At 45.5% G+C, this 23,020-nt stretch overlaps 1 protein-coding gene across 2 annotated transcripts in view; it reads left to right on the forward strand.

Annotated features, from left to right (window-relative positions):
* Runx2 (RUNX family transcription factor 2) overlaps nt 1-23,020 on the forward strand; it is a 126,877-nt gene that overhangs the window by 54,757 nt on the left and 49,100 nt on the right. The window contains exon 4 of one of the 2 annotated variants that reach the window (XM_032900677.1): nt 20,674-20,847. The exons of the other annotated variant lie outside the window; for it this stretch is intronic. Coding sequence (XP_032756568.1) covers nt 20,674-20,847 — 174 coding nt within the window. The remainder of the gene's footprint in view (nt 1-20,673; nt 20,848-23,020) is intronic. 2 annotated transcript variants of the gene reach the window in all.

Genomic DNA, 23,020 nt, shown 5'->3' on the forward strand with positions numbered 1-23,020 from the left:
ACAAAACACCATGACTAAAAGTCAAGCTAGGGAGCAAAGTGTTTATTTGGCTTGCACTCTGTGTGTGTGTGTGTGTGTGTGTGTGTGTGTGTGTGTGTGTGTGTGTGTGCGCGTGCAAGTGACTTCAGAGGCCAGAGGCATTGGGTCCCCTGGAGTTGAAGTTAGAGGCAGTTGTGAGCTACCTGATATGAACAGTGGGAACCAAATTGGGGTTGTCTTCAAGAGGATACTCTCAACCACCGAGCCATCTCTTCAGCCCCCATTGTTGCCTTCTTTCCTCTCCTTCTGTGCCTAGAGCTCTGCTCTTAGTTCAATCTTTTAGCCAGTACACTACTGCCCTCAAGCTTTGCTAATGGATGCTTAATGGAAAAAAAATCTGATAAATGAAGTTTTAGTAGATTTGTTTTTTCAATCATTTAAGAAAATTCAACCAAAACTTGCTTGGTAACATAGTTTTCATACACAGCAAGGGCACTGGCAGTTCGTTTTTTAAAAAGAGGCTTCGAGAACGACAGTTGTTTTTTTTTATTTATTTTTATTTTATTTTATTTTATTTTTTTATTTAACCATCCCCTAGATTGCTCAAAACAAACACACAAAAATTTCTGGTATGGGCTGGAACAAAGTGGAAGTGTGAGAGTTTTAGTGAAAATAAAGGCGGGCAGAAGGGTTTCTGGGAAATCACTAAGCGAATTTCAGGGAGATTAGGAAAGTGTGTGTGTGTGTGTGTGTGTGTGTGTGTGTGTGTGTGTTGAGTCCAGTTAGATGTGTATGACTGACATTTTGTCCCACTCTTCTGAAGAAGTGTCCCTGGGTTTTTTTCCTGCCTTGCCAGGCAGTCGCCCCGTGTTCCATAGGCCACACACACAGGAGCAGGGCTGTCTGTCACACGTGCAGATGCTCAGCTGTGGAAGATATTCTTTCATCAGTATCCGCCTGCTTCTTGGCAAGGCTTTTAGGCAGTCAAAAGAAAACAGCCCGGGAGAAGGCTCCGGGCCTGCCTTGTGGTTAGCCATGGCCTGGCTTGTACCTGCTTCTGGCTCTGACCTTGGCGGTGTGGCCACTGATTTTCCTGCAGGCTTTGTCTCTGTCTTTCATTTTTCAAGAGGGGGTTGTGACTTTGACTCCCGTTAGTGAAATTCCTGTGATCATCTAGAGAAATGTCACATTTTCTCGCTTTCATTTTGAAGAGTGATATCCCTACATTGATTGAAAGAGAGGTGGCTGGGTTTTGGAAAGCAGAGGTCTTAGGAGGGGAAAACAAGATCTTTTTGTAATGCGCCAAATATGTTGGCAAAATGAAAAGGTTTCACTGGTTCATTTTTTCGGACTTGATATTTAATAGTCTAAAAGTGAGAGCTAGTTCATTTTGTAGGCAATTACAGTACTAAAACTCAGAATCAGGGGCAATCCAGCATGATCTCACATATTCTGTTCTTAAGAGAATATTCTTGGGCTTAAAGGGTGGTCCTCTTTGAAATTTGTATCCCTTGGTTTAAATGTTTTATTTTTTCAGCATTTGTGTCGCTTAGCTTCTGTGCAGAAGGGATCTTATTTTCCTATTCTCTTGATTATTTTAAGGTTAGTAGTTGAATGTTCTAGACCTTATGCCACAGAGCTGTTCTCTAGCCTCCCCTGCTTTCTGTTCCTAGTCCTCTCTTACCTCCAATTGTGTCTGAAGGATTTCCAGACATTGATGTTGACTTTGAGAGATGCAGTGTTTTAGTTCTCTCTCTCTCTCTCTCTCTCTCTCTCTCTCCATCTCTCTCCTCCCTCCCCTCCTCCCCCTCCCCTCCCCCCCCCCCCCCTCCCCCCCTCCCCTCCCCTCCCCTTCCTCCCCCTCTCCCTCTCCCTCTTCCCCTCTCCCTCTCCATCTCCCTCTCTCCCTCCCCCTTCCTCTCCCTTCCCTCCCCTCTTTTCTCCATGATTGGTATGTTGGCATTTATGAGTGTGTTTTTGTGATGTTCAATTGCCTCTATGTCTATGTCTCATTGATAATTGTTAACTTGGCATGCCCATCTTCTTCCTTCCTTCCTTCCCGTTGAGTTAACGTGTTGTAGTCAAATAAAGGGAGGGGGTGATGGCACCTTAAGTACAGGACAGGTGCTAATCTTCCAGGAAATTTACCTAGCAGTCCACCCGTTAAGGGTATGGTACATAAAAGTGGCTTAATGTCTCTTTGGAGGTCTCAGCAGTCCTGTGTGGACCACACAGAATGGGCTTCACTGCAAGTAATGGAGGGGAATTGTCTGCATAATTATTTTACTTGGATTGAGATTCAGCAGCCCTCGTTGGGTTCAGGAAATGAACCTCTGTTAAAACCATATGGCACTATTCTCAGAAGAGATGTTCATAGCTCGCCACTTCCCTCAGACACTTCCAGTCAGGAGGAGTTCCTGAAAGGAGTCACATATATTGGGGGATCCATGTCAGCTTTCATTCACTTTCAGCTGCAGAAGGTGGACATTTCCTTGGGTTTTCCACAAATGCCATTGTGGTCATTGCGTTGGAATAAAGTCCTCCGAAGAGAAGCTGGCTGGCAGGAGAATTGTGCACTCTGGGCATAAAGATTTGAATTATTATCAGGACCAAGGGATTGTATTCTTAAAAGAAAAGGTATTCTTAACCAGTGAAACATAAACACTGGAAACCCAGCTTGAGGGTGGGGCAGTGGCCTTTTGTCTAAACCCTCCATGCAGAGTCAGTTGCTTCTTTTGAGTTTTGCCTTTGCCCAGCATCAACACCTGTAAAATTGTCCTCTGAGCATCTCCCAGCCCTGTGCTAATGTGCCCCATATTAGCTCAGACAAAGTGGAAGGTCAGGTCAAAAGATGTGCAGCTATGTCCTGGTGAGGGGATATTTGAAAACAAACGAGGTCAGTAACTTAAATAATGACAGTGAGTTACAGTTTTCTGATGTATTTAAGGACACGGTGCTGTGTGTGCATTTCAATGAGTTGTTACCAACTGTCTCTTTGGGGATATGCTCCTGGTTAGTCTTTGCCGGGAGGAGGAGTATGAGCAAGTTCACTGATGCTTGTTTACGTCCCGTCATAAACCTGAATTTCATCAGAATCCACAGAGCTTCGTTCAGGCTGTCGGTGAAGCTAGAAAGCTGAAATGTCTTCAAGAGTGCTACCAGACTCCTGTAGACTGCCTACTATAGACTCCCTCCCTCCTTCCCTCCCTTTCTCCTCTTCTTCTCCCCCCCCTCCCTTTCTCCCTTCCTTTACACGCACTGTATAGTCCAGACTGGCTTAGAACTCATATGCAGCCAAAAATTGGTCTCAAAATTTCCAGCCTCCTGTCTCAGCTTTCCAAATAATAGGATTACAGGTGTGAGTCACCACACCTGGCTAAAACCAGCCTTTTATTAAGCTGTCTCAATTCTGTAAATGGCTGAAAGATTATTATTTCTTCTTCCTTCTTCTTCTTCTTCTTCTTCTTCTTCTTCTTCTTCTTCTTCTTCTTCTTCTTCTTCTTCTTCTTCTTCTTCTCCTCTTCCTCCTCCTCCTCCTCCCCTCCCTCCCCCCCCTCCTCCTCCCCCTCCTCCTCCTCCTCCCCCTTCTCCTCCTCCTCCCCCTTCTCCTCCTCCTCCTCCCCCTTCCCCTCCTCCTCCTCCTTCTCCTCCTCCTCCCCCCTCCTCCTTCTCCTTCTTTCAAGATTAAATGGCTACTAGCAATTAGACTCCTTCAGTCACTGACCCACATCCTAAAGTCAATCTTTTATTTATTCAACAAGCACGCAGAGGGTTCCTACCAAGCATCGCTTCAAAAGTACTGTAGGAGTGGAGGACCTAGTCATGTCTGACCCATCACTTGACTCAGGAAGAAACCAAAGAAGAGACTCGTGAACTCTACTCTGAGACCTAAGCTGTGGATGTTCATGGCCATGGGACTAGGTGACAGAAAGCCGAGAAAGGCCTTAAGAACCTAAGGGCGGAAGTGGGCGGGGGCACTCAGGAGCGCTCTGCTCTTGTCTGGGAGTCCCCGGAGAGTCTGGTTGAAGACAGTCAAGCATTTGAGTAGAGTCTCGAATATCAGTACTTAGATTTACTGGCAGAAATGTGGGTGCATAGAGAAACGTGGGTGTATAGAGTTGTGGATGGATAGTTTCTGCCTCTCAGAAGGCTCCGACTGCGCGTCTTTCATTCTTGTGACCCGGCTTTCCTCCCCGCCTCCGCCTTGACCCCGGCTCCCTTTTCAGGTCTGTGGATGGAAGTCATGATGTGGAAATGAGTGTCACGTGCTTTCGATTTGGCTCAGGTGGTTCCTTCTAACCCAGCTAGCACCTGTTTTCCCCTCAATGAGTGTAGGACCTACTTAACATTCACCGCTAACTTCAAATGCTACCTGCTCAAGGACAGCCATCGCCCTGCCCCAACCTCAGCTGCAGTTGCCGAGCTGCACCTGTGTGCTCGATCGCGCCTGCCCTGTAGCCGTCTAACGTGCATCCTCTGGATTAGATTGATCCATGGCCATTGAACTTTTATTTTCAGGTTGGTGTTATGGAATAGAAATTGTACTGTGAAGTGGCTCACGCTGTCACAGACCAGGTGACAGCCGAGCTATGTATACGTAATTGTTTTTCCTCTAAGTGCTTTGGGAAATGGTTCTAGAGTTTAGCAACCTCTGGAGCATTGTTTCTGTATAGGAAAAAGGAAGAAGAGATCCAAGAACCTCCGGGCCAGCTTGGTGGCTTGGGCTTTCATTTCCAGGTGTCTTTGTATGTGCTTAAGGTTGCAGCTTTGGAAATGGTGCCACTCAGGCCCACTGCCTTGAACCCCTGCCCCACCTTTCCCCACCGCAGGCAGACACTTCTCTTTCCTGGTAACAGGAGGAAGGGGTACAAAGGCAGGGAGGGGGAAGAGAGAGAAGACAGCCTGAGTCCACTTCATTTGTTCCCGATTCCCTTTAAGCTCCTCAGAGTGGCAAACCGTATTGTAAGAAGTGCTCAGATAAGACCTGAGATGAACAAGGGTGGACATGCCAGACTGCACAGAGAAAAAAAGCCCATGAGGCGTCAACCATACATAAAGACTAAGGCTTTGGGGAAGGTGGAGAGAGGAGGGGGAGTCCTTTCTAGGGAGAGGCACACCTGTGGGTTGCTTAGTGCTAATGGGTCAGCCCTGAAAACTTGCATACAGGTAGCGTTATCAAGATTGAACAGGTTACATTTATATATATATATATATATATATATATATATTTGGTTCTTTTTTTCGGAGCTGGGGACCGAACCCAGGGCCTTGCGCTTCCTAGGCAAGCCCTCTACCACTGAGCTAAATCCCCAACCCCTAGAAATATATATTTCTATGTGTATGTTTGTACACACACAGTGTGCATTCAATAACAGGCCATGAATTTGAAGGAGTGCTTCCGTGAAGGGTATGTAGGAAGGTATGGAGGGAAAAGAGGGGGGAAGAGAGAAATGTAATTAAGTTATAATCTCAAAGATTATAGAAGATGGTGAGTTCCAAGGACGCTTGCTATCACTTCGTGATCCTTGTGTGCTTTCGGGTCATTGATGCCCGCTCTGGGCTCAACATTTCCCAGTGTAGTATCTAAGCCAGAACCATTTTGCTCACTCTAATCTGTGCAAACAAGAGCTGTTGAGCCGTAATCTCACGTGTGACTTGGCCCAGAACAGACTGGCTGCTGTGTCTTGGTGAAGGGTTTTAGGCCAGGTTATTTCCATTTCTATAAAATGGCACTGCTGCACGGGAATCCTGTGCCAGTTTATCATAACTGTTAGAAGGTTTATAGGAGCAGCTAGAACGAGAAGCTGCAGCTCAGGGGACACTGGACTTGTATTTTGGCAGTTTTACAGACTTGAAGTCGCTGCTATCAACCAGTTTGCTCAGGAATTGGGGATGGAGTGGATAGTGGAGAATCTTAACCACTGTGCACAAATTCACTTCAATGAACCCTTGCACCCGGGATAAAGGCTCTCCCAGCAAGCTCCTTGGGGCCTTTGCAGTGGGGGCAGATTCAGAATTAATTTGGGGTTCACCTATGTGTCTGTTCTCCACATCGATCCCTGCAGGGAACTTTCTTCCACCCATTCTCCATCCATTTTCCCCACCAGCTCCCTGTGCACAGGACTCTTGGAAGTGTCACATGCTCCCCCTCACTTCCTGGTGCCCCCACCCTTATGAGTTCTTCGAATACTACAAACACGTCTTAAGCATAGCATTTGGGATTCCCAATCTCCACCGAGGCTCTGGTCTTTTCTGCCCCAACACCAACTTCCTTCCAGTTTTGCAGGTTTGACCAAACAGTAAACTCCTGCCTCATCCTCTCGGCGTTACATCCTTTAATTATTTTAGCATGCTCGTCCCTAATCTGATCACGTCTCACGTGCGGTCCCTTGTCGCCGTGAGTACTGCGTTAGCTCCACTCAACCTCAGCATTCACCCTCCTGACCCGGTGATATAAAAATCGTTTCCTAGCTCATTTCATGCCTCTTCCTCGTCTCCTTGCAGATCTGTCTTCTTCTGTGAATAACATGGTCTCCCTGAGCTGGAACCAGCTCACGGCACACCCTTGCTTTAAATACTTCAGCAGCTTCTGTTATTTGTGGGATGAGGTTCAGACAGCGTGGCGTGGTGACAAGGCCCTTCAGCATCCGATCTGCCCAACTGCCTTCCACCCGCAGTGTTGTGGCCCCGTGCCAGCCAGGCCTAATCGCTTCACTCTGTTCCTCCCTTATCTCTGCCTTCGCACCTGCTGCGTCCTCTGCTTGCAAGGTCTTCCGTGCTCGCCTGGTGCAATTCTAGTCACCTACGAAATCCAGCAAAAGGGGTCTCCTTTCAGGGACAGGAGGCCGCCTCCATCACTCTTGGAAATGAAGTGTTCATTTTTCTGGATCTCTCTAGGTCTTTGTTTCTGCTGCTTCTACGCTGTTTGACCACACTGCTCTCCTTGTTTGCCTTTCTGAAGTGACTTTTTATTGTCAGCCGCCAGGTCCAGGGTGCACTATCTGGAAACGGTTCGTGTTCCTGGTGGTTTTTCTCCTCTCATACATTTTGTCCTGATGCCATCCAGTGCTATAGATTCCTCACTTCACAGATTAAAATGTTGAACCACAGAGATGGGAAATATTATCTGTGGCAGGATACCAAAGGCATCAATAAATAGAGACGGTTTCAGATTTGCATGTTCTGTATGTAGTCACACCCAGCTTCAGAAGCAAGACTCTCAGGGCTGGAGAGATGGCTCAGTGATTAAGAGCACTGATTGTTCTTCCAGAGGGCCTGGGTTCAATTCCCAACACCCACATGGCAGCTCACAACTGTGTGTAACTCCAATATCTGATACCCTCACACAGACACACACCTACACATAAAATAACAATAAATTATTAAAATGTTAAAAAGCAAACAAATAAACCCAGAAGCAACACTCTCTGTTGCCTCACTCTTTCAAGTATACTGTTATGTTCCCTCCCTCCTCCTGCTCCTCCTGCCCCTCCCCCCTCTCCCCTTCCCCCCCCCCCCCCCCCCCCCCCCCCCCCCCCCCCCCCCCCCCCCCCCCTCCTCTCTCCCCTCCCCTCCCCCCCCCCCCTTCTGTTTGTGTGGGTGTGTGTGTGTGTGTGTGTGTGAGTGAGAGAGAGAGGGAGAGAGAGAGAGAGATTTTAAGGATAGTTAGTAAGACCTGTTAAGCCACTAGACCAGTTAATACGCGTAATAGTGTATGTACTGAGCAGAAGGAATATTACTTTCTGAGAGCATTTTTGGTGTGAGGCCCATGAGATAGACAGGATCCAGAGAAGAAATAGTCAGACCACAGCCAATTCTTTAGTTGGTTCAGCCCACCTTTGCTTTCCCAGGGAGCATGTGCCATTTTTGAAATCAACGAAAGGCACTGAACCAGGCTGAAGGCTGAGAGCTTTATATATAAAGAAAGGTCTGTCTTGGGGGCAGAGGTTTCTCGCTGTGTGTTTACAAAGCACATTAAAGCAAAGCGTGCTGAGCCTTGAGGCATGGTATCTATCTGTAGCGATCTGATATCTAGAACTACCCAGAACTTGGCTAGTAGCATTTCTGTCCCCTTAACTGGACTCTGCTTTCCCTCCACACATATGCAGGTATGGGTACGGTAGAGGGGTAATATCAATTTTTACTCATACATGTATATGCCTGGAAATGCATATATTCTGTTTCCTATGGACAAACTGTCAAAAATGATGATTCAATATGAAACCCGCAGACAGAAATCTACAAAATTAACTTGCCTTTGAAATAAAAATGTTTTAATTTTAATTGCTGGTAGGTTTTGTTTTTTTTAACAAACCTTAACAGATCTCAACCCACTTTTGCTTTAGCTTGCACACAGTGGGCTTTTCTACTATCCTGTGTCTTGAAAGGGAGGCAAAGCTTGGTGCCTTCTAACGCCCTTGAAGACTACAATAAAGTTCCTTTTATAAAACCCTGACTTGATCCTACTCAAATGCCTGGCACCTTTCATGACAGAGTGGAATGTAAGAATACTTTAGCAGATCTGAGGAGGAGCGGAAAACTCCGGCAGTGTGGGGATGAAGGTGTAGACTTTTGAGTTCCTTAATCGGAGTTCACAGAAGATAAGAATGTTGGGGTTAACACAGCATACTCCCTTCATTACACACGGCTGAGTAGAGTAATTACCTGTCTATCACAGCTAGTAACGTATGCAGTGCCATTAAGGAAGGGCGGATGGATGGGTGGATAAATGCTATTCCATCACAAGAAGGTGCTGATATATGCTGTAATCCTTGGAGTTTCACTTATTTAAAAAACAAACAAACAAACAAACCTTTTATTTGGGAGTTCCTATTGTCATACCCTTGCAGTTTAGGGAGAAATGGTGTTTTCTGTTATGTTCTTGACTTTCTCAGCTCCATGCCCATCTGAGTTATCTTAGAGGATTGTTTCAAAAGCATCTCTTGTTTAGTTTAAATAATCTGTGTAAGGCCTGTTGCGTAGACATAAATACAAGGGTCCCTTAATGTAGTGAAACAGACTCTGTCAGACGTCGAGTATACTTCTCACACAGATACATCTATCATTGTCTGAGCTAACGTCTGGTCCACGTCTGCCCTGAGAGGGTAACAACACGGCTCAGTTGCCCTAATCTGCCAGTCACAGGACACTGACATTGACCCCCGTGTGTCCTCTTGATGTCTCACAAGCAGAGAAGTGCAGAACTGTTAGGATTGGGGAAGCCTTAGACTAGATTAAAGCTAAGTACTTCAAATCTGCCTTAATGGCTGTGCTTACAGCTCTTGATTCAATTCTTCATTCCTTTCAAAAAGTCATCAGGTTTTGCAAGCGTTAAGAAAATCACCTCATCCCGCCAGCTGAATCAGGTTCGGCTTAAGTCAGAAACTACACCCCCTCCCCCCCTTTTTCTTTTCCTTCTGTGATCTTTAAGGCCATTTGGGCTACAGGAGCTGGCTGACTTTTTTCTTCCTTGGTTGTTGCCTTTTTAACATTCTCTTCCTCTCATGGAAATGGGAAAGTTGAGAATGATGTCCCATGGCTGTGGGTAGCAATCCAGGAGACGAGTGCTTTACAAGTGCTTCCTAAGTCTTCCTCTTCTCTCTCCCCATCCCCTTCCTAAAACACGTGAACCAGGCCATAATCATGACAGGGAAACCCCATATGCCTATGAAGGAAACTGAGCCCAGGATCCAGGGATTGTATGACTGGCTGGGCTGTTTGTCACCAGACACTTTGAGGAATAATGCCATCCATGTTCAGCTGGGTCCCTGTCTGACAAACAGATGCTTTTAGCTCAGCCACTGGAGCCCCCTTACCGTTAAAAGCAAGCTCCTGTCTCTCACTAGGTTTTGTAACTGTCACAGCACATAGAACTATGAGATATGTGAATACGCAAGACTGGAGGCTCCAGTGGGGCAGCTTCCAGTGACACAGCAGGTGTTGGAGTTGAGTGTAGACCGAGAGAAGAGGGGGACCTTTTGTGTATTATCCACATGGCCGGGCATGATGCTGGAGGTTGAGGTGTCCCTAGTAGGATGAGATGTGTCATAGCCAAGAAAGTCAGAAAGACTGAGGATAACCGCAAGTTCTCACTCTTTCAGCCTCTGCCTCTCTCTTTGGTCGTTTCTTTTGTGACATTTGGTCTAGACAAAAAAAAAAAAAAAAAAAAAAAAGAAAAAGGGTTGAATCAGGACAGGGGAGTGATAAGTAAGTCAATAGTATTTTCTTCTTCTTCTGGGAATCAATTAATTGTGGAAAGGAAAGGAAAGGAAAGAATTTGCTACTGGACCAGTGAGATGGTCACAAGGTGGTTGCTGTCAAGCCTGTAGCTCTGAGTTTAATGCCAGGGACCCACAGGATAGAATGAGAAAATGGCCTTCTGCGAGTCGTCCTCTGATCCCCGTATGTGCACTGTAGATGTGGTCGTGTCTGCATGCACACTCTCTCCAGCTCCCTCCTGTCCCTTTCACCCTCATACGCAGTCCCATTAAATTTTCAGATGGTCTTTTCTGCACATTCTTTAAAAATCCTTCTTCTCAGGTCTAGAGATACGGCTCAGTGGTCCTGGGCTTTATTAGCATGAACAAGGGCCTGGCTTTGACCTCACAACACAGAGGTGGCCAGTGGCAGAGTGGGAGAGAGGCAGGAAGAGGAAGATGGAGAGAGAAGGTGGGGGGCGGGGGACAAAAGTTAAATAAAACCCTGTTTCTTTGTTTAAGCTCTCAGGAGTTTCCTTCTGCTTAAATATCTGAAATTCTTTGAGTCCATTATTTTAAGACAAGAGAAGATGTTTTAAGCTCCTTTCTTAGATTTTATTCCTGAGGTGTGACTGGTTGTGGCCTGGCTCCATAACTCTACCCAGTCTTGGTTGCTGGGTTTGCCACATCCCCAGAAGGTAAAAGTTATAAAAGAGCTTGAATTTCTGTTCATGCAAATTAGCACAGCACCAGTTCTTTCATTTGCATATTTCTTGAAAGATCTTGAACTTCTCAACTTTCAGAAGTGTAGGTTTTGAAACGGACAGCTTACCTGGAAGGCCCTCACTTCCCTCTCATATTAGCTAATTGTACATAAAAATGCTCACGTATGCAATTAAGTGACAGGACTTTATGCTGCTAATCTAGACTGTGGCCTCTTATTCAAAGGAAGCAAATCCAACTTTCAACATTAAGAAGAAAAAAAAAAAACAGAACTAAAGTTCCTAGAATAATTCTATGGAGTCTATGGGCTAACTCTATAATTATGTCTCCAGAGTAGATTATATTTTTCTTTTCCATAATTATATTTTACCCAAGAGCCTGGAAGAGCTTCCGCCCTTTCTTGGGTGGAATGGTTCTTCCTGTCTTTTCTCTGGATAAACTCTGGACAAACCCCTGTGCACCTGACTCCGTTTGGGGGCAAGGGAACTCTCAGAGATTCCTGGTAGACACTTTGCTTGTTTTCCCCAAAAGAAATTGGTTTAAATGCGAAGAGGGGCCCTGAGAGAGACGCTCATTTTTGAAAGGCCATCAGGAGGCTCTCCTGGAATTTGATTTGCTTCTAACATGTGGTCCTCTGTTTCCGCCACACCCTAAAATTACTCAAGCGCTGCGTCTGCTCTTGAGCTGTCCCATGTCATACTGCATGGCTGCTCTTGTCAGGGAGAGTGACTAGAGACCTTAACTCTGAAGACAGTCTCTAAGCGCTTTCATCATTCTAATCTAGAAATAGTTTTGGCCTAAACCAGATAGTATATGGTTAGGAAAAACGATGAATCAGCAGTCTTTCCCAACAGAGACGAGCGACTCATCAATCTTACCGTGGGAAATGCCTCCCAGCTTTTCTCCCCCTCCTTTCTGCCTTCCACTGGACAGAGGGAAAGATAATTTCAAGTTTGTCTCGGTTCTCTGTTAGTTCAATAGGTGCTTGTATGCACCTCCATTAAGATTGTGGTAGATAAAACAGCCTCAAGGGATGGCTAGTCGAGGTGAAGGGGTATCTGTAGAATATAAGGTTTTGAAATTAGTAATATTCAACGTCAACTTGCAGCAGACTGACGCTTGCTGAATGCCTCTGGTACCCAAGTGTAACCACGCACCATGGACATAATGTGTGGTTGGGCTGTGCTCACCTACTAAGGTAGAAACCAGAGGGAGTCACACAGACAGAAAACACCGGGGTAGCATGAGTCCAGCCTGGGGAGGAGAATTTTGCCAAGTGCAGTTGATGTGCGAATGAATGCGTGTTAAGTTCTGGGGACAGCTTGGACAAGGACATCAGACTTCTTTGAAGAGCTGTGGAGGGGCCAGCGTGAGCCTCTGCAAACGAGAGTGACAACACACACTAGGGCCATATCTCCAGGTTCTTTGCTGGGTTTGAGGGGTTAAGGTGTAAAAAGGTGTTCTGGATCTGAGCAGGTAAGTAACGTAAAATGGTGGTGTTGGGGGGGACGGTCAGAAATTGTGTTAGGGGTTGTGGAAACTCACACTTTTGTTTATAGTACATGAAGAAACTAAGTCCCAGAGCCCCTTCCTAGGGTCACGTGACCAGATAGCGTGCTCTTGAATGTGCTAGGCTGCTGCCAATGCTCTATGATATGAGCCTAAGGCTAAGACTCCAGTGAAGTTGCTCCAGTGGGGATGGGAAACAAAGATTCCATTCCTTTGGACCATGGACAACATGGACTCTAGGAAAGGGGGTGGTAGGGATATATGTACACTGGATTTGGGGACCTGTAAGACTAAAGGTGGAAATGTTACAGACATAAGGAACCGGGGATGAAGCTGATTTGGGTGGTTTCGGAGGAGAGAGAGCAAAGGAGTGGGAGAGCATTTAAGTCCTACTCTCAGCACACCAGAGACAGGAGGACATACCTAGGTAGGAGTAGAGAGGCTCAGAGCCTTTAACCTTGAGCCTCAGGGGTCATAACTTATTTGGGTCAGCCCTTGATATAGCCTCCCCAAGAGTCTGCGTAATCCTGTGTTTGCTAGAAACCATCAGCTGAAACGCCAAGAGATTCGGATCTGAGTGAGCTCCCGTCTCAGTAGCAGATTTCCAAATAAGTCATTTGGAATCAAAGCTCACTGTAGGGGGAATGGCCAAAAGATAATAATCTGTATTCCAAGTGACAGGATGACACTGAATACATGTCAGCTTTACAATGCACCCCGCTTCCTGCAAACACACATTCCTTGTTGGGATGCTTGGGCCAATGTTAGGATAAAGGGGTTTGAACTAAGGGCTCCTGCCAATTTGTCCCAGAACTGCTTCGGAATAATAGCTCTCCTGATCCATAGCAGAGCTACCCTGAAAAAAGGTGCAACCTTCTCTTTTCACTCAGAGGATCACTGTCAATCACAATATCCTGGAGCTGTCACATCCTGTGGCTCCAGACCTCTTGACGTGTCCCGCACTCAGTGACAACGTCATTAGCTCACATCTCCCCAGTCACGTCTCTGCTCTGGGGAAGCCCCAGACGTTACATGGCAGACGTTAGAGGGCTGCCAAATACCATTTCGTAGGCCTGGAGATCTGAGTATAGAGGGCAACTCTCTATACTGCATCGCATAGCTTAAGGACCAATGCCTAGACCGGATAAATTTTGGGTCAAAAGTTTTATGGGTGGGTTGGTGTCCCTATTGCTCCACTGGGGTTCCTGCCTGACTATACAAGGTGGCCTCTTTAGGTTTTATATCCCCCCAGTGCTGGGAGTCACAGCTAGGAACACCCCCATTGATTCTTGGACACCTCCCTTATCCCAGGTCTCTCTCTCTCTTCCTGGAGATACTCCGTACCTTTCCATCCCTATCAGTTGCAGATTCCCATACATTCTCATAGGCATCTGGCCATCTCCCCTGTCCCTCCCACGCCTGATGTGGGATCCCCACTCACTCAGACGAGAAGGGGAAGGGGATGGGGGAAGAATTGTGGGAGGGGGTGACCGGGAAGAGGGTAGTGAGTGTGATGTAAAGTGAATAAATAATAATAGTAATAATAATAGTAATAATAATGGTAATAATAGAAGTAATAATGGTAATAATAGTGATAATAATAGTAATAATAGTGATAATAATAGTAATAATAATGGTAATAATAGTGATAATAATAGTAATAATAGTAACAATAGTAGTAATAATGGTAATAATAGTAATAACAATAATAGTAATAATAGTAATAAAAATAGTAACAATAGCAATAACAATAGTAATAATAATAGTAATAATAATTATGGTAATAATAGTAATAATAATAGTAATAATAATAAGAAATAAACAATGCTCTTAATATATAAATCTAAAGTAAGAAAGGAATAAAATGAAAAAGAACCAATGGCCAGCCTGCAGTTACTCAGTGATCCAAACAGGGCGTGCCTGGGGTCAGATTAACAGCACATACATGTTTGGCATCATCTGGTCTCATACGATATTTATCTTGCTTATGTCACATGCCTTTCCCTCTCCCCTGATCAGAATCTTGGCCCTAGGTGGACACAGTGGTCTCTGCAGTGGAAATTTCTATTTTGTCAAAGCCAAAGACTCCCTTGTGCTTTCTCCGATGCCATTTGTGATCAGTTTTATTTTGTAACGAAAGGGCTTACAAACACGCACGGAGAGCATTATGTCTGACACAGGTGTAGCCTCTTAGCGCCTTCCGCGTCTGTTTCGCCACACCAACTTCACCTATTATTTACCTGAGCTGTTTTAAAAGTGCGCACCGTGACGTTTGACCGTTAAGTATATGTCAGTGCTCCTGAGAACTAGATGAAAATAATCATACAAAGAATGACTTTAATATATTTAATAGCCCCCATTCTAGTGTCCCCAGTTGATCGCCATGCTGAACACCTTCACTTCAGCCATTCCTGTCACCCATCATGGCTGCCTTTCTCTCCCACTATACCCTAAGCTTCTTGAAGGCAAAGATATTATTCTCTCATTCCCTTACCCATCTCCTCCTGACTACCATGCCTAGTGTGGGTCGAATGTGGCAGGTATGTAATACTCATCGACTGGAGTAGATAAACTGTAGATGGACAGAGTGATTCCCAATGGGACTTTTTTCATCCTGTGTAAGGGTGGACCAGACATCTCACAGCACACCCTTCATGAAACACAGCCCATCCAGTCTCTTCCTGGTGTATCTGGCCTTGTGGAGGAGGAGCAATCTTACTGGCCAGTATCACTCATGTGGCTAGACATTTGCCTGCAGCAGGAAGTTCTGGCTGAGGGGTGGGGGGTGGGGGCATTGTTCTCGGAAGCTGTGAGGCATCATTCAATGTCTTGGTTATAAAAACGAGCAAGTGGATCATGCTGCAGAGATGACTTTGTTTGCACTGCTCCCAGACCACACTCCCCAGTCTCTTCGTGCCAATTTCAGATGCCTGGGCTTTGAAAGCAGAAGTTACAGTGGACGTTTGCTAACCTTTGTGTGCACAGGGATCAGCAGCGGGGCTGTTGGCTATACTGTGGCCCAGGGGCTTAGCAGTTCCTCATGTGTGTCTGCTATAAGCATGTGTGAATGCTGTGACCTTTTGCTCATGCTTTCATCCTTGTGGGCCTGCGTCTCTTGCAACAAAAGTCATATTCACCCATGTACACTGGGACTTTTTGAAAGAAATCTTTTTTTTTTTTTTGAAAACTACTTTTTGTTCTTTTCTGTTTAAAATTCATTTTTGCTCATGATTTCCCCTGAATGGATCCTGCCGCCCTGTTGTGTCCTAAAACACTGGTCGGCGACGGGAGAGAAAAGAACGTTAGGGCTCGTGATCAGGAAATCCAAGCGTGAGTCCCACCACTAGCCATGTGACCTTGGGAAAGCCACATCCTCCCATGGGAACTCACGGTCCTCTCAGGGTCCTCATCCACAAAAGTACACGGCCTTAAAATGTGGAGTCCAGATTACATGTTACCCTTTTTCATCTCTCTGGTTTTTAAATTGCTTTCAACAGTGCTTAAGGATGACAGTAAGAGAAATGGGAGTTTCTCAAAAAGCAAGTGAACTTTAGCATAAATGCATGGCCACCAGTCCAATTTTCCAGGAAGCACCAATCTGGGCCTGTTTCTAAAGAAAGACTTTGGCTACTGACTTCGTTAATGTTGCAAAAAAAAAAAAAACCACGAAGCATTCTAAGGGATAGTGTTGTAATACGATGCACTGTACCAGTAAGTTTTCTTCCAATCATGATGTCTCTCTGAAAGGAGAGTCTATTGGCCTACTCAGTGTTTGCATAAATATTTATTGAGCACCTACTGTAGGGCAGGCACCGAGTAGATTATGAGAACCCAGCTGTTCACAAGAGACAGGGCACTCATTCTTGTGGGATTTTGAGTTTTCGAGGAGGGACAAACAAATGTACAAGATAATTACAGATTGTGACGACTGCTACAAAGGAAGGGAAGGCTGTGCTCAGGAGCGCGTGGGGACATACTTTGGTTATGGGAAGCAGAGCGAGGCTTTCAAAAGAGGTAGCATTTACTCTAGATCTAAGCAATAAGGAGCTGGCTATGCAGAAAAAAAAAACCAAGATTTGAATCTTAGGGGTATAGGGAAGGCCAGGCATGGGACACTTCAGAGCAGACAGCGTCAGACCCTCAGAGAGTTAGATGGGCTCTGAGACTAGGGTTGCACCTGGAGGAATGCAGCGAACTGAGGAGACTGGAGACTGTATTGAGGCAGAAGTGCCAGCATTGGGGTGGGCTGAACTTAAGACGCAAGGACTGAGGAAAATATCTGAGCTCTTGACTGCAAGCATGAGTAGCCAGTGATGTTCACTGACATTATTGGAGCAATAGGCTGGTTTGGAGCATGACTCAAGAGTTCCGTTTTGAGTGTACTGCATTTAAGACACCTGTGATACATCTCAAGGGATCCTTCAATGAAGCCAGGGGAGATAGAAACCTAGAACTCAGGACAGAAGACAGGGCTCCATCTAGAAATGGAGGAGTCATTGGTGTGAAGGTGGGGCTTGTGCTGGGTCTCGGACAATCTTGGGCAGTAGTTTTTTTCAGGCCCCACCTACATATTAGATGACACGGAGCATTAGAAAGATAACTTCCCCTCCAGAACCCATACCCCAAGACTTTCATTTAAGCCATCCACTCTGGGACCTGGATACTGGTATCTTTCAGAGCTTGAGGGAGACCTTTCCTATTCGGCCGGTCCAGAAGGGTGACTGACTGCCTTCGGGAGAAGGTCCAGCTAGAGGAGAGGTTTCAGGATGTGCTTTTATACAGCACCCCTCCCCCCATTTCTATGCATGATCTGTATGAGCATGTGTTTTCATGAGTGTTTATGGGTAGGCATTCTTGTGTGTCTGTCTTTGTGTGTGTGTGTAGAAGTTTGAGGTTGATATCAGGATCTTTCCTCAGTTGCTGTCCACCTTATTCAGCGAAGCAGGGTCTCTCACTGGAGCCTAGAGCTCACTGGAATGGGGTAGTCTTGCTACCTAGTACATTGTGGAGATCCAGTCTGTCCCTTCCGAGTGCTGGGATTATGTGAGCCCTCTGCTTGCCCACGCTTACTGGGTTCTGTGGATCCAAACTCTGGTTCTTTTGCTTGCACGGCAGGTGGGTGCCTATCCAATGAGCCCTTCTTCAGACCCCAGAGTCTTTACTCTAGATTCTTTCCCCTTGAGCAGTAACGGAAAAATCGTTCACTCTTTCTTATCGGCCTGATGCTTGGGATAGCTCCTCTTTTGGGGTGAGCAAGGTTTAGTCCTCCAAACAGCAGGGCCGATTACCCCGTCCCTGTGTCGGTCTGTGATTCCCTTGTGTCTTGTGTTCTTAGTTTCTGGAAGGATTGCCTGGTGCTGATGACTGCAGCGTGCCTTTCAGCCCGTCATTCGAGTACCCCATGATGTGGTTTAGCGGCAGCCTCTATTCGTCATGGTTGAAAGATGAAGAACCTGTTTGGCTTTTGTTTGGCATTGTGCTGTAAGGATCTTGTTGTGGTTGTGGTGGTTGCTAGGAGAGGATAGAGAGACACGGGAAATGCATATGCTTTTCTATCTTGGCATCCTCTGATAGGTGCTCTATAGGTTAGTCTATACGTTGTCTGCACATCTGTGGCGGCTGCCTTTGAGGATGACTCTATAAAAAATCATCGGGCCTTTAAAACTGTCACCCGCTTTTTACATTTTTCACGCCCAAGGGCTATTCAAAGTCCTTCTCTCTTGTCTGCATTCTCCTAATAGGAACAGCATTGGGCTAATTAAGTAAATAAAATGTGCCCATACATCGCACATGCTGAACACACAGTGCGGTGTACAAGAATCCGTGTAAGATTGCACAGCCTTCTCTCTAGCCTTTAGGAAACTTGCTACTCCAGAAAGTGGCTCATTAAGAAAAGAACTTACAGGGACAAGTTCATAAGCTTTTAATAGCTGTGTCAACGAGAGAGGGGGAGAGAGAGAGAGAGAGAGAGAGAGAGAGAGAGAGAGAGAGAGAGAGAGAGAGAGGAGAGAGGAGAGAGAGGAGAGAGAGAGGACAGAAAAGAGGAGGAGGAGGAAGAAGAGGAGGAGCCTATGCATCTGGCTATGACAAGTATTTGTATAATAATTCTCTGATTGTGAAACTAGTTAGAGCCAGGGAGCTAGAAGTTCTGCTATAGTCATTTATTTGTTAAGATAATGGGTGAGTTATTATAGCTGGACTTTGGCTACACTTTCAACTTATGTTGATACCTCACTGGGCTCACTTCTTAAGTGTTCTAGGCACACTGTCACCTGAGGCAGCTCAGAGGGGAAGCCAGAAAGCCAGCATTGATGAGACTCATGATGAATAGGAAGCTCGCTTCTGACATGTTACTGCTGTAGTGCCTTCCTGGTCAAGCTAGTCAATAGTTGAGGGCCACGGCCAAGATACCCTGTCCCCACAGAAGACCTCAGTCACTTTATCTACGGATAATTTATTAGTTGGGGTCTAGGGGCTGTCTTGGGTCACCTCTAAAAACCTTTAGGTTTCTAAAATCTGTTTGTAATCAGTGTAAACTAGGGACAAATGACAATTAACAACGGATTTCCTTTGTTTTTTTCCTGATCATGTTTTCAACTAGGTCTAGTCCTTCTGTTACATCCAATGCCCAAAACACACACTGGCAGGAAGTAGGAGGTGGGTGCATTTCAGTTAATGGGCCCAGTTGGAACATGCTTGGCTGTGGAGACAGCTACACTCATATTACCAAGCCTTGGCTTCCTGTCTGTTTTCTTTGGGCTGGGTAGGCAATGAAAAAGGAGACAGGAAAATACATTTTGGGGCAAATAAAATAAGGAATTTGTCTTATGAAGACAGCTTATACCTGGGGAATTCTAGTGCTCAACTTAACCCTCTCCTGACACATGTGTCCCCCTTGTCCTGTACGGAGAGGAAGGTAAGGTGTCCCAGCACTTAAGGCAATGGCAGACCTAGGCTATTGACAATCCGTGTTCAACGTTTGTTCTTGGATGAGTAATGATACGGATTCCCTTAGTTTTGCTTCAGAATGCATCTGCGCATGCAGCCGTCATCCCAACACCGTGCCTTGAGTCAGCTCCTGCTGCTTGAACACACGTTCTAAAGTCCTGAGCAGCAGATAGGAGCTCCCCAGCGCAGAGATCCTCTCCTGTTAGGTGCACAGTCACACCCGGTCACTGCACCGAGACACTGTCACATCCCTTCTAGTAGATGAGTTTGTGATTTTTGAAGAAATTGCAGCACTTTGATCTATTTTTAATTGGCATGTTTTCTTAATACCCAGATTTCCTTTGCTGTGTAACTTGAATAAACCAGCAGAAAGAAAAGGTCCGTCTGTCTGTCTGTCTCTGTCTCTTTCTATGTCTCTCTCATTCCCTCCCTCCTTCTTTCCATCCCTCCTTCTCTCTCTCTCTCTCTCTCTCTCTTTCTCTCTTATCTCTTCCTTCCTCATGTCCACTTTTCCTCTCCTCTCCCTCCCTCCCTCTCTCCCTCTCTCCCTCCCTCCCTCCCTCCCTCCCTCTTCCCCCATCTCTCATATTGGGTGGTCACATTTCACAGTCACCTATTTGGCCTAGCACCACTTTCCACTTTCTTGCATAAAGCTACAGCGGGAGGTTTAAAAGAAAACATATTCCGTGTGATTTAATAGGGTGTATTATATGCGTTTGGGCTTTGGCATATCTCAAAATACCCAGATCCCTTTTGAAAATCTGACTTTCTCTGTGTATGTTTCTCTGTGTCTTCCCTTGTGCCCCCATTTCCTGCCTTTTCCCTTCCTTCTTCCTTTCTGTTTTCCTTTTTTTGAGTTTTAACTTCTCATTAAGGAGTAGGTAGGTAGCTGTAACAGAGAAAAGAAAAACGAAATCACTATAGTCATTATGGAAATTGGCCTTCAAAAAATGGGTCTGCCCACGATTCTGCCCCGGTTTTGTGACAGTGTAGCAGACTCCTTGAGCTTTCAGATAGGCTCCCCCATTAGTCTTCTCATCCTCTCATTGGCCAGAGGAGGTACCCAGAGAGTTCCCCTTGAGCTCTTGACTCCATGTCACCTTTGGGACCCTCAGTTCTCCACACACAGATATTATTAGGAAGGTCCGTCACCCTACAATGCTTGAAGCACACTTTGTGTAGATCGATCATAATCAATATCGGTTATCGATAATTCCTTGGCTTAAACCACCCAGTATGTATGTTCACATATCTATATAGCGCGATCAATTTGTTCAGCTAATTAATGTGCTTTTATTTTATGATTTGCTGTTTCCAGGGCACAGACAGAAGCTTGATGACTCTAAACCTAGTTTGTTCTCTGACCGCCTCAGTGATTTAGGGCGCATTCCTCATCCCAGTATGAGAGTAGGTGTCCCGCCTCAGAACCCACGGCCCTCCCTGAACTCAGCACCAAGTCCTTTTAATCCACAAGGACAGAGTCAGATTACAGGTAAGACAGACACGTAGGTTTCACTTGGAGTCTGGCAGGCTGGGGGTGAGGGGCGACCAGATAAGATGTGTTCATTTTGTGACTTCTGGAGCTGCGATCGGCTCACGAAAAACTTAAGGTGCAAAGACACCGATTTCTTCCTTTTTGTTAAAATCGGGTTTTTTTGATGCTCGATAACTTTGGGATGAAAACGAAGGTTTCCGAGAATGCTGGGCTTAACAGCTATGTTGCGAACACTGTGGCGGGGCGGGAAGGGCTGTGCTGTGGGAGGATGTATGGTATAAATTCTGTATTGCATCCAGGTGGTTCAGGGGACAGCGTCCCACCCTGACCATTGGAAGATTAGTGCCGCTGACTTGCATTTGAGCTTACATTTCTTACACATATAACGGTTTCATTTAGTTTACTTCACAGTAGCCCAGGGCTAACCGGAAGCCTTGATTGGTAGTAAGAGGTAGGGTCAGTGAAGAGTTCTTCAGGCAGACAGCTAGCTCGGCTTCTCCTCAGCACCTCTTTTCTGTTTCAGTGAGCCCGACACTTTGTTTCTTCTGAACACCAGCCTCACTCATCACTGGCTCCGAGGCATTAAGATCCCAGCTCTTTTTGGTTTCCTACCCCACTGGTGCAAACACAGATCTTACTGTAGGGTCAGTTTGATTGCTTTGAGGTCCCATTGACAAGAATGCGTGGATCGTGGCAGCTCTTTAATCTGCATATCAGAATTATCGAGGGGTCAAAGAGTATTACATCATCTTCTCGTTGTCTTTGCAAGGGGCAGACTAGACTAAGGAGAAAACGAGTCAAAGCAAAACATGCAGTAAACCCTACATGTGCATTTATTTTTCGATGGCTAGGTTTTCCTCTGTAGTGGGTATACTTAGGTAGGCATAAGAGTCTCAAAGCAGAAATGTTGGTGACCCACCTCTTTTCAGCCATGGTGGGCAAATGTGTTCTTGGATACCTCCTAAGAGTAGCTTTTCCTTTCTGTGGGTTTGTTTAGTAAATGAATGCAGTTGCATAAAAAGTAACATAGGATTATAAAAACAAAGAACATGTATCAACACATTGGCAAGCACAGGGTATTGGCTTCGTGGAAGGATGTTAGTGCTCTGTGAGAGGACCACATCCTAACCTGCCCAAAACTTTAAACCCCATGCATGAAGCAAACAGCTAAAAATGTGTGCTAGATGTATTCACGATAAAGGTGCAAGGGTGAGATTCACACTAGCCTGTGAATGCTACGACTTTAAAAAACTGGACTTTGATTAAAATCCAAAACAGCCATCTTAGAATAATTCTTAGACTGTGTGTGTGTGTGTGTGTGTGTGTGTGTGTGTGTGTGTGTGTGTGAAAGAGAGAGGGGGGGATGTGTGTTTATATATTATTTGTAATCATGAATAATTTTATATGAATATATACCTTGTATGATTTGGAAACCACTAGGCTACTTAAAGTTTTTATCTCTATGTCCTAATCTTTAACTACTTGTTAATATGTTAATGACTAATGGTTTTAATATTTTGCTTGCTTTAACGTGTCTGAGTGTCTGCCTGCATGTATGTATGTGTAGTGCATGAATGTTATGCTCTCAGAGTCTAGAAGAGGGCATCAGATCCCCAGGAACCAGAGCTCAAGGGCGCTGGATCCCCTAGAAGAGCAAAAAGTGCTCTTAATTGCTGAGCCATTCTCCAGCCTCCTACTATGTGTCTTTAAAAGACCCTTTGAACCTAACCTGTCTGCTGTTAGATTCACCGAAGAGGCCTAAATCTATAAGTGAGGTCACAGGCAGGCTCCATAAGCCTAGAACCTAACAGTGCTTTAGACATTGTTGAGCCCGACGTTGGAAAGGCAGTAGGAGGTCCTACCTTTAACGACATCCCTATGTGCAGATGCGTGAGTGAGCGTCTGAGGAAGCAGGGACATATGGAGGACAGAGCATCTTCGAAGATCAGGAGTATGACCCCCTCTGCAGAACAGGTTCACCTCCAGTCAGCAGAAGCATCTCTTTACCACCGTTCTTCTTGGGAGGGTCAGGAAGGTTGAGCTCCTTGCTTGCAGTCACTCAGCATATTGGTAGCAGGACAGTGACTATTCCCTGAATCTATTTCTTAAAATGAAATTATGAAAGTCCACAGGTACAAGATATTGGTCCAATTAAGGATCATTATTGTGG

The sequence above is a fragment of the Rattus rattus genome, chromosome 4 (genome assembly GCF_011064425.1).
Source record: "Rattus rattus isolate New Zealand chromosome 4, Rrattus_CSIRO_v1, whole genome shotgun sequence".
Classification (NCBI taxonomy): Eukaryota; Metazoa; Chordata; class Mammalia; order Rodentia; family Muridae; genus Rattus; species Rattus rattus.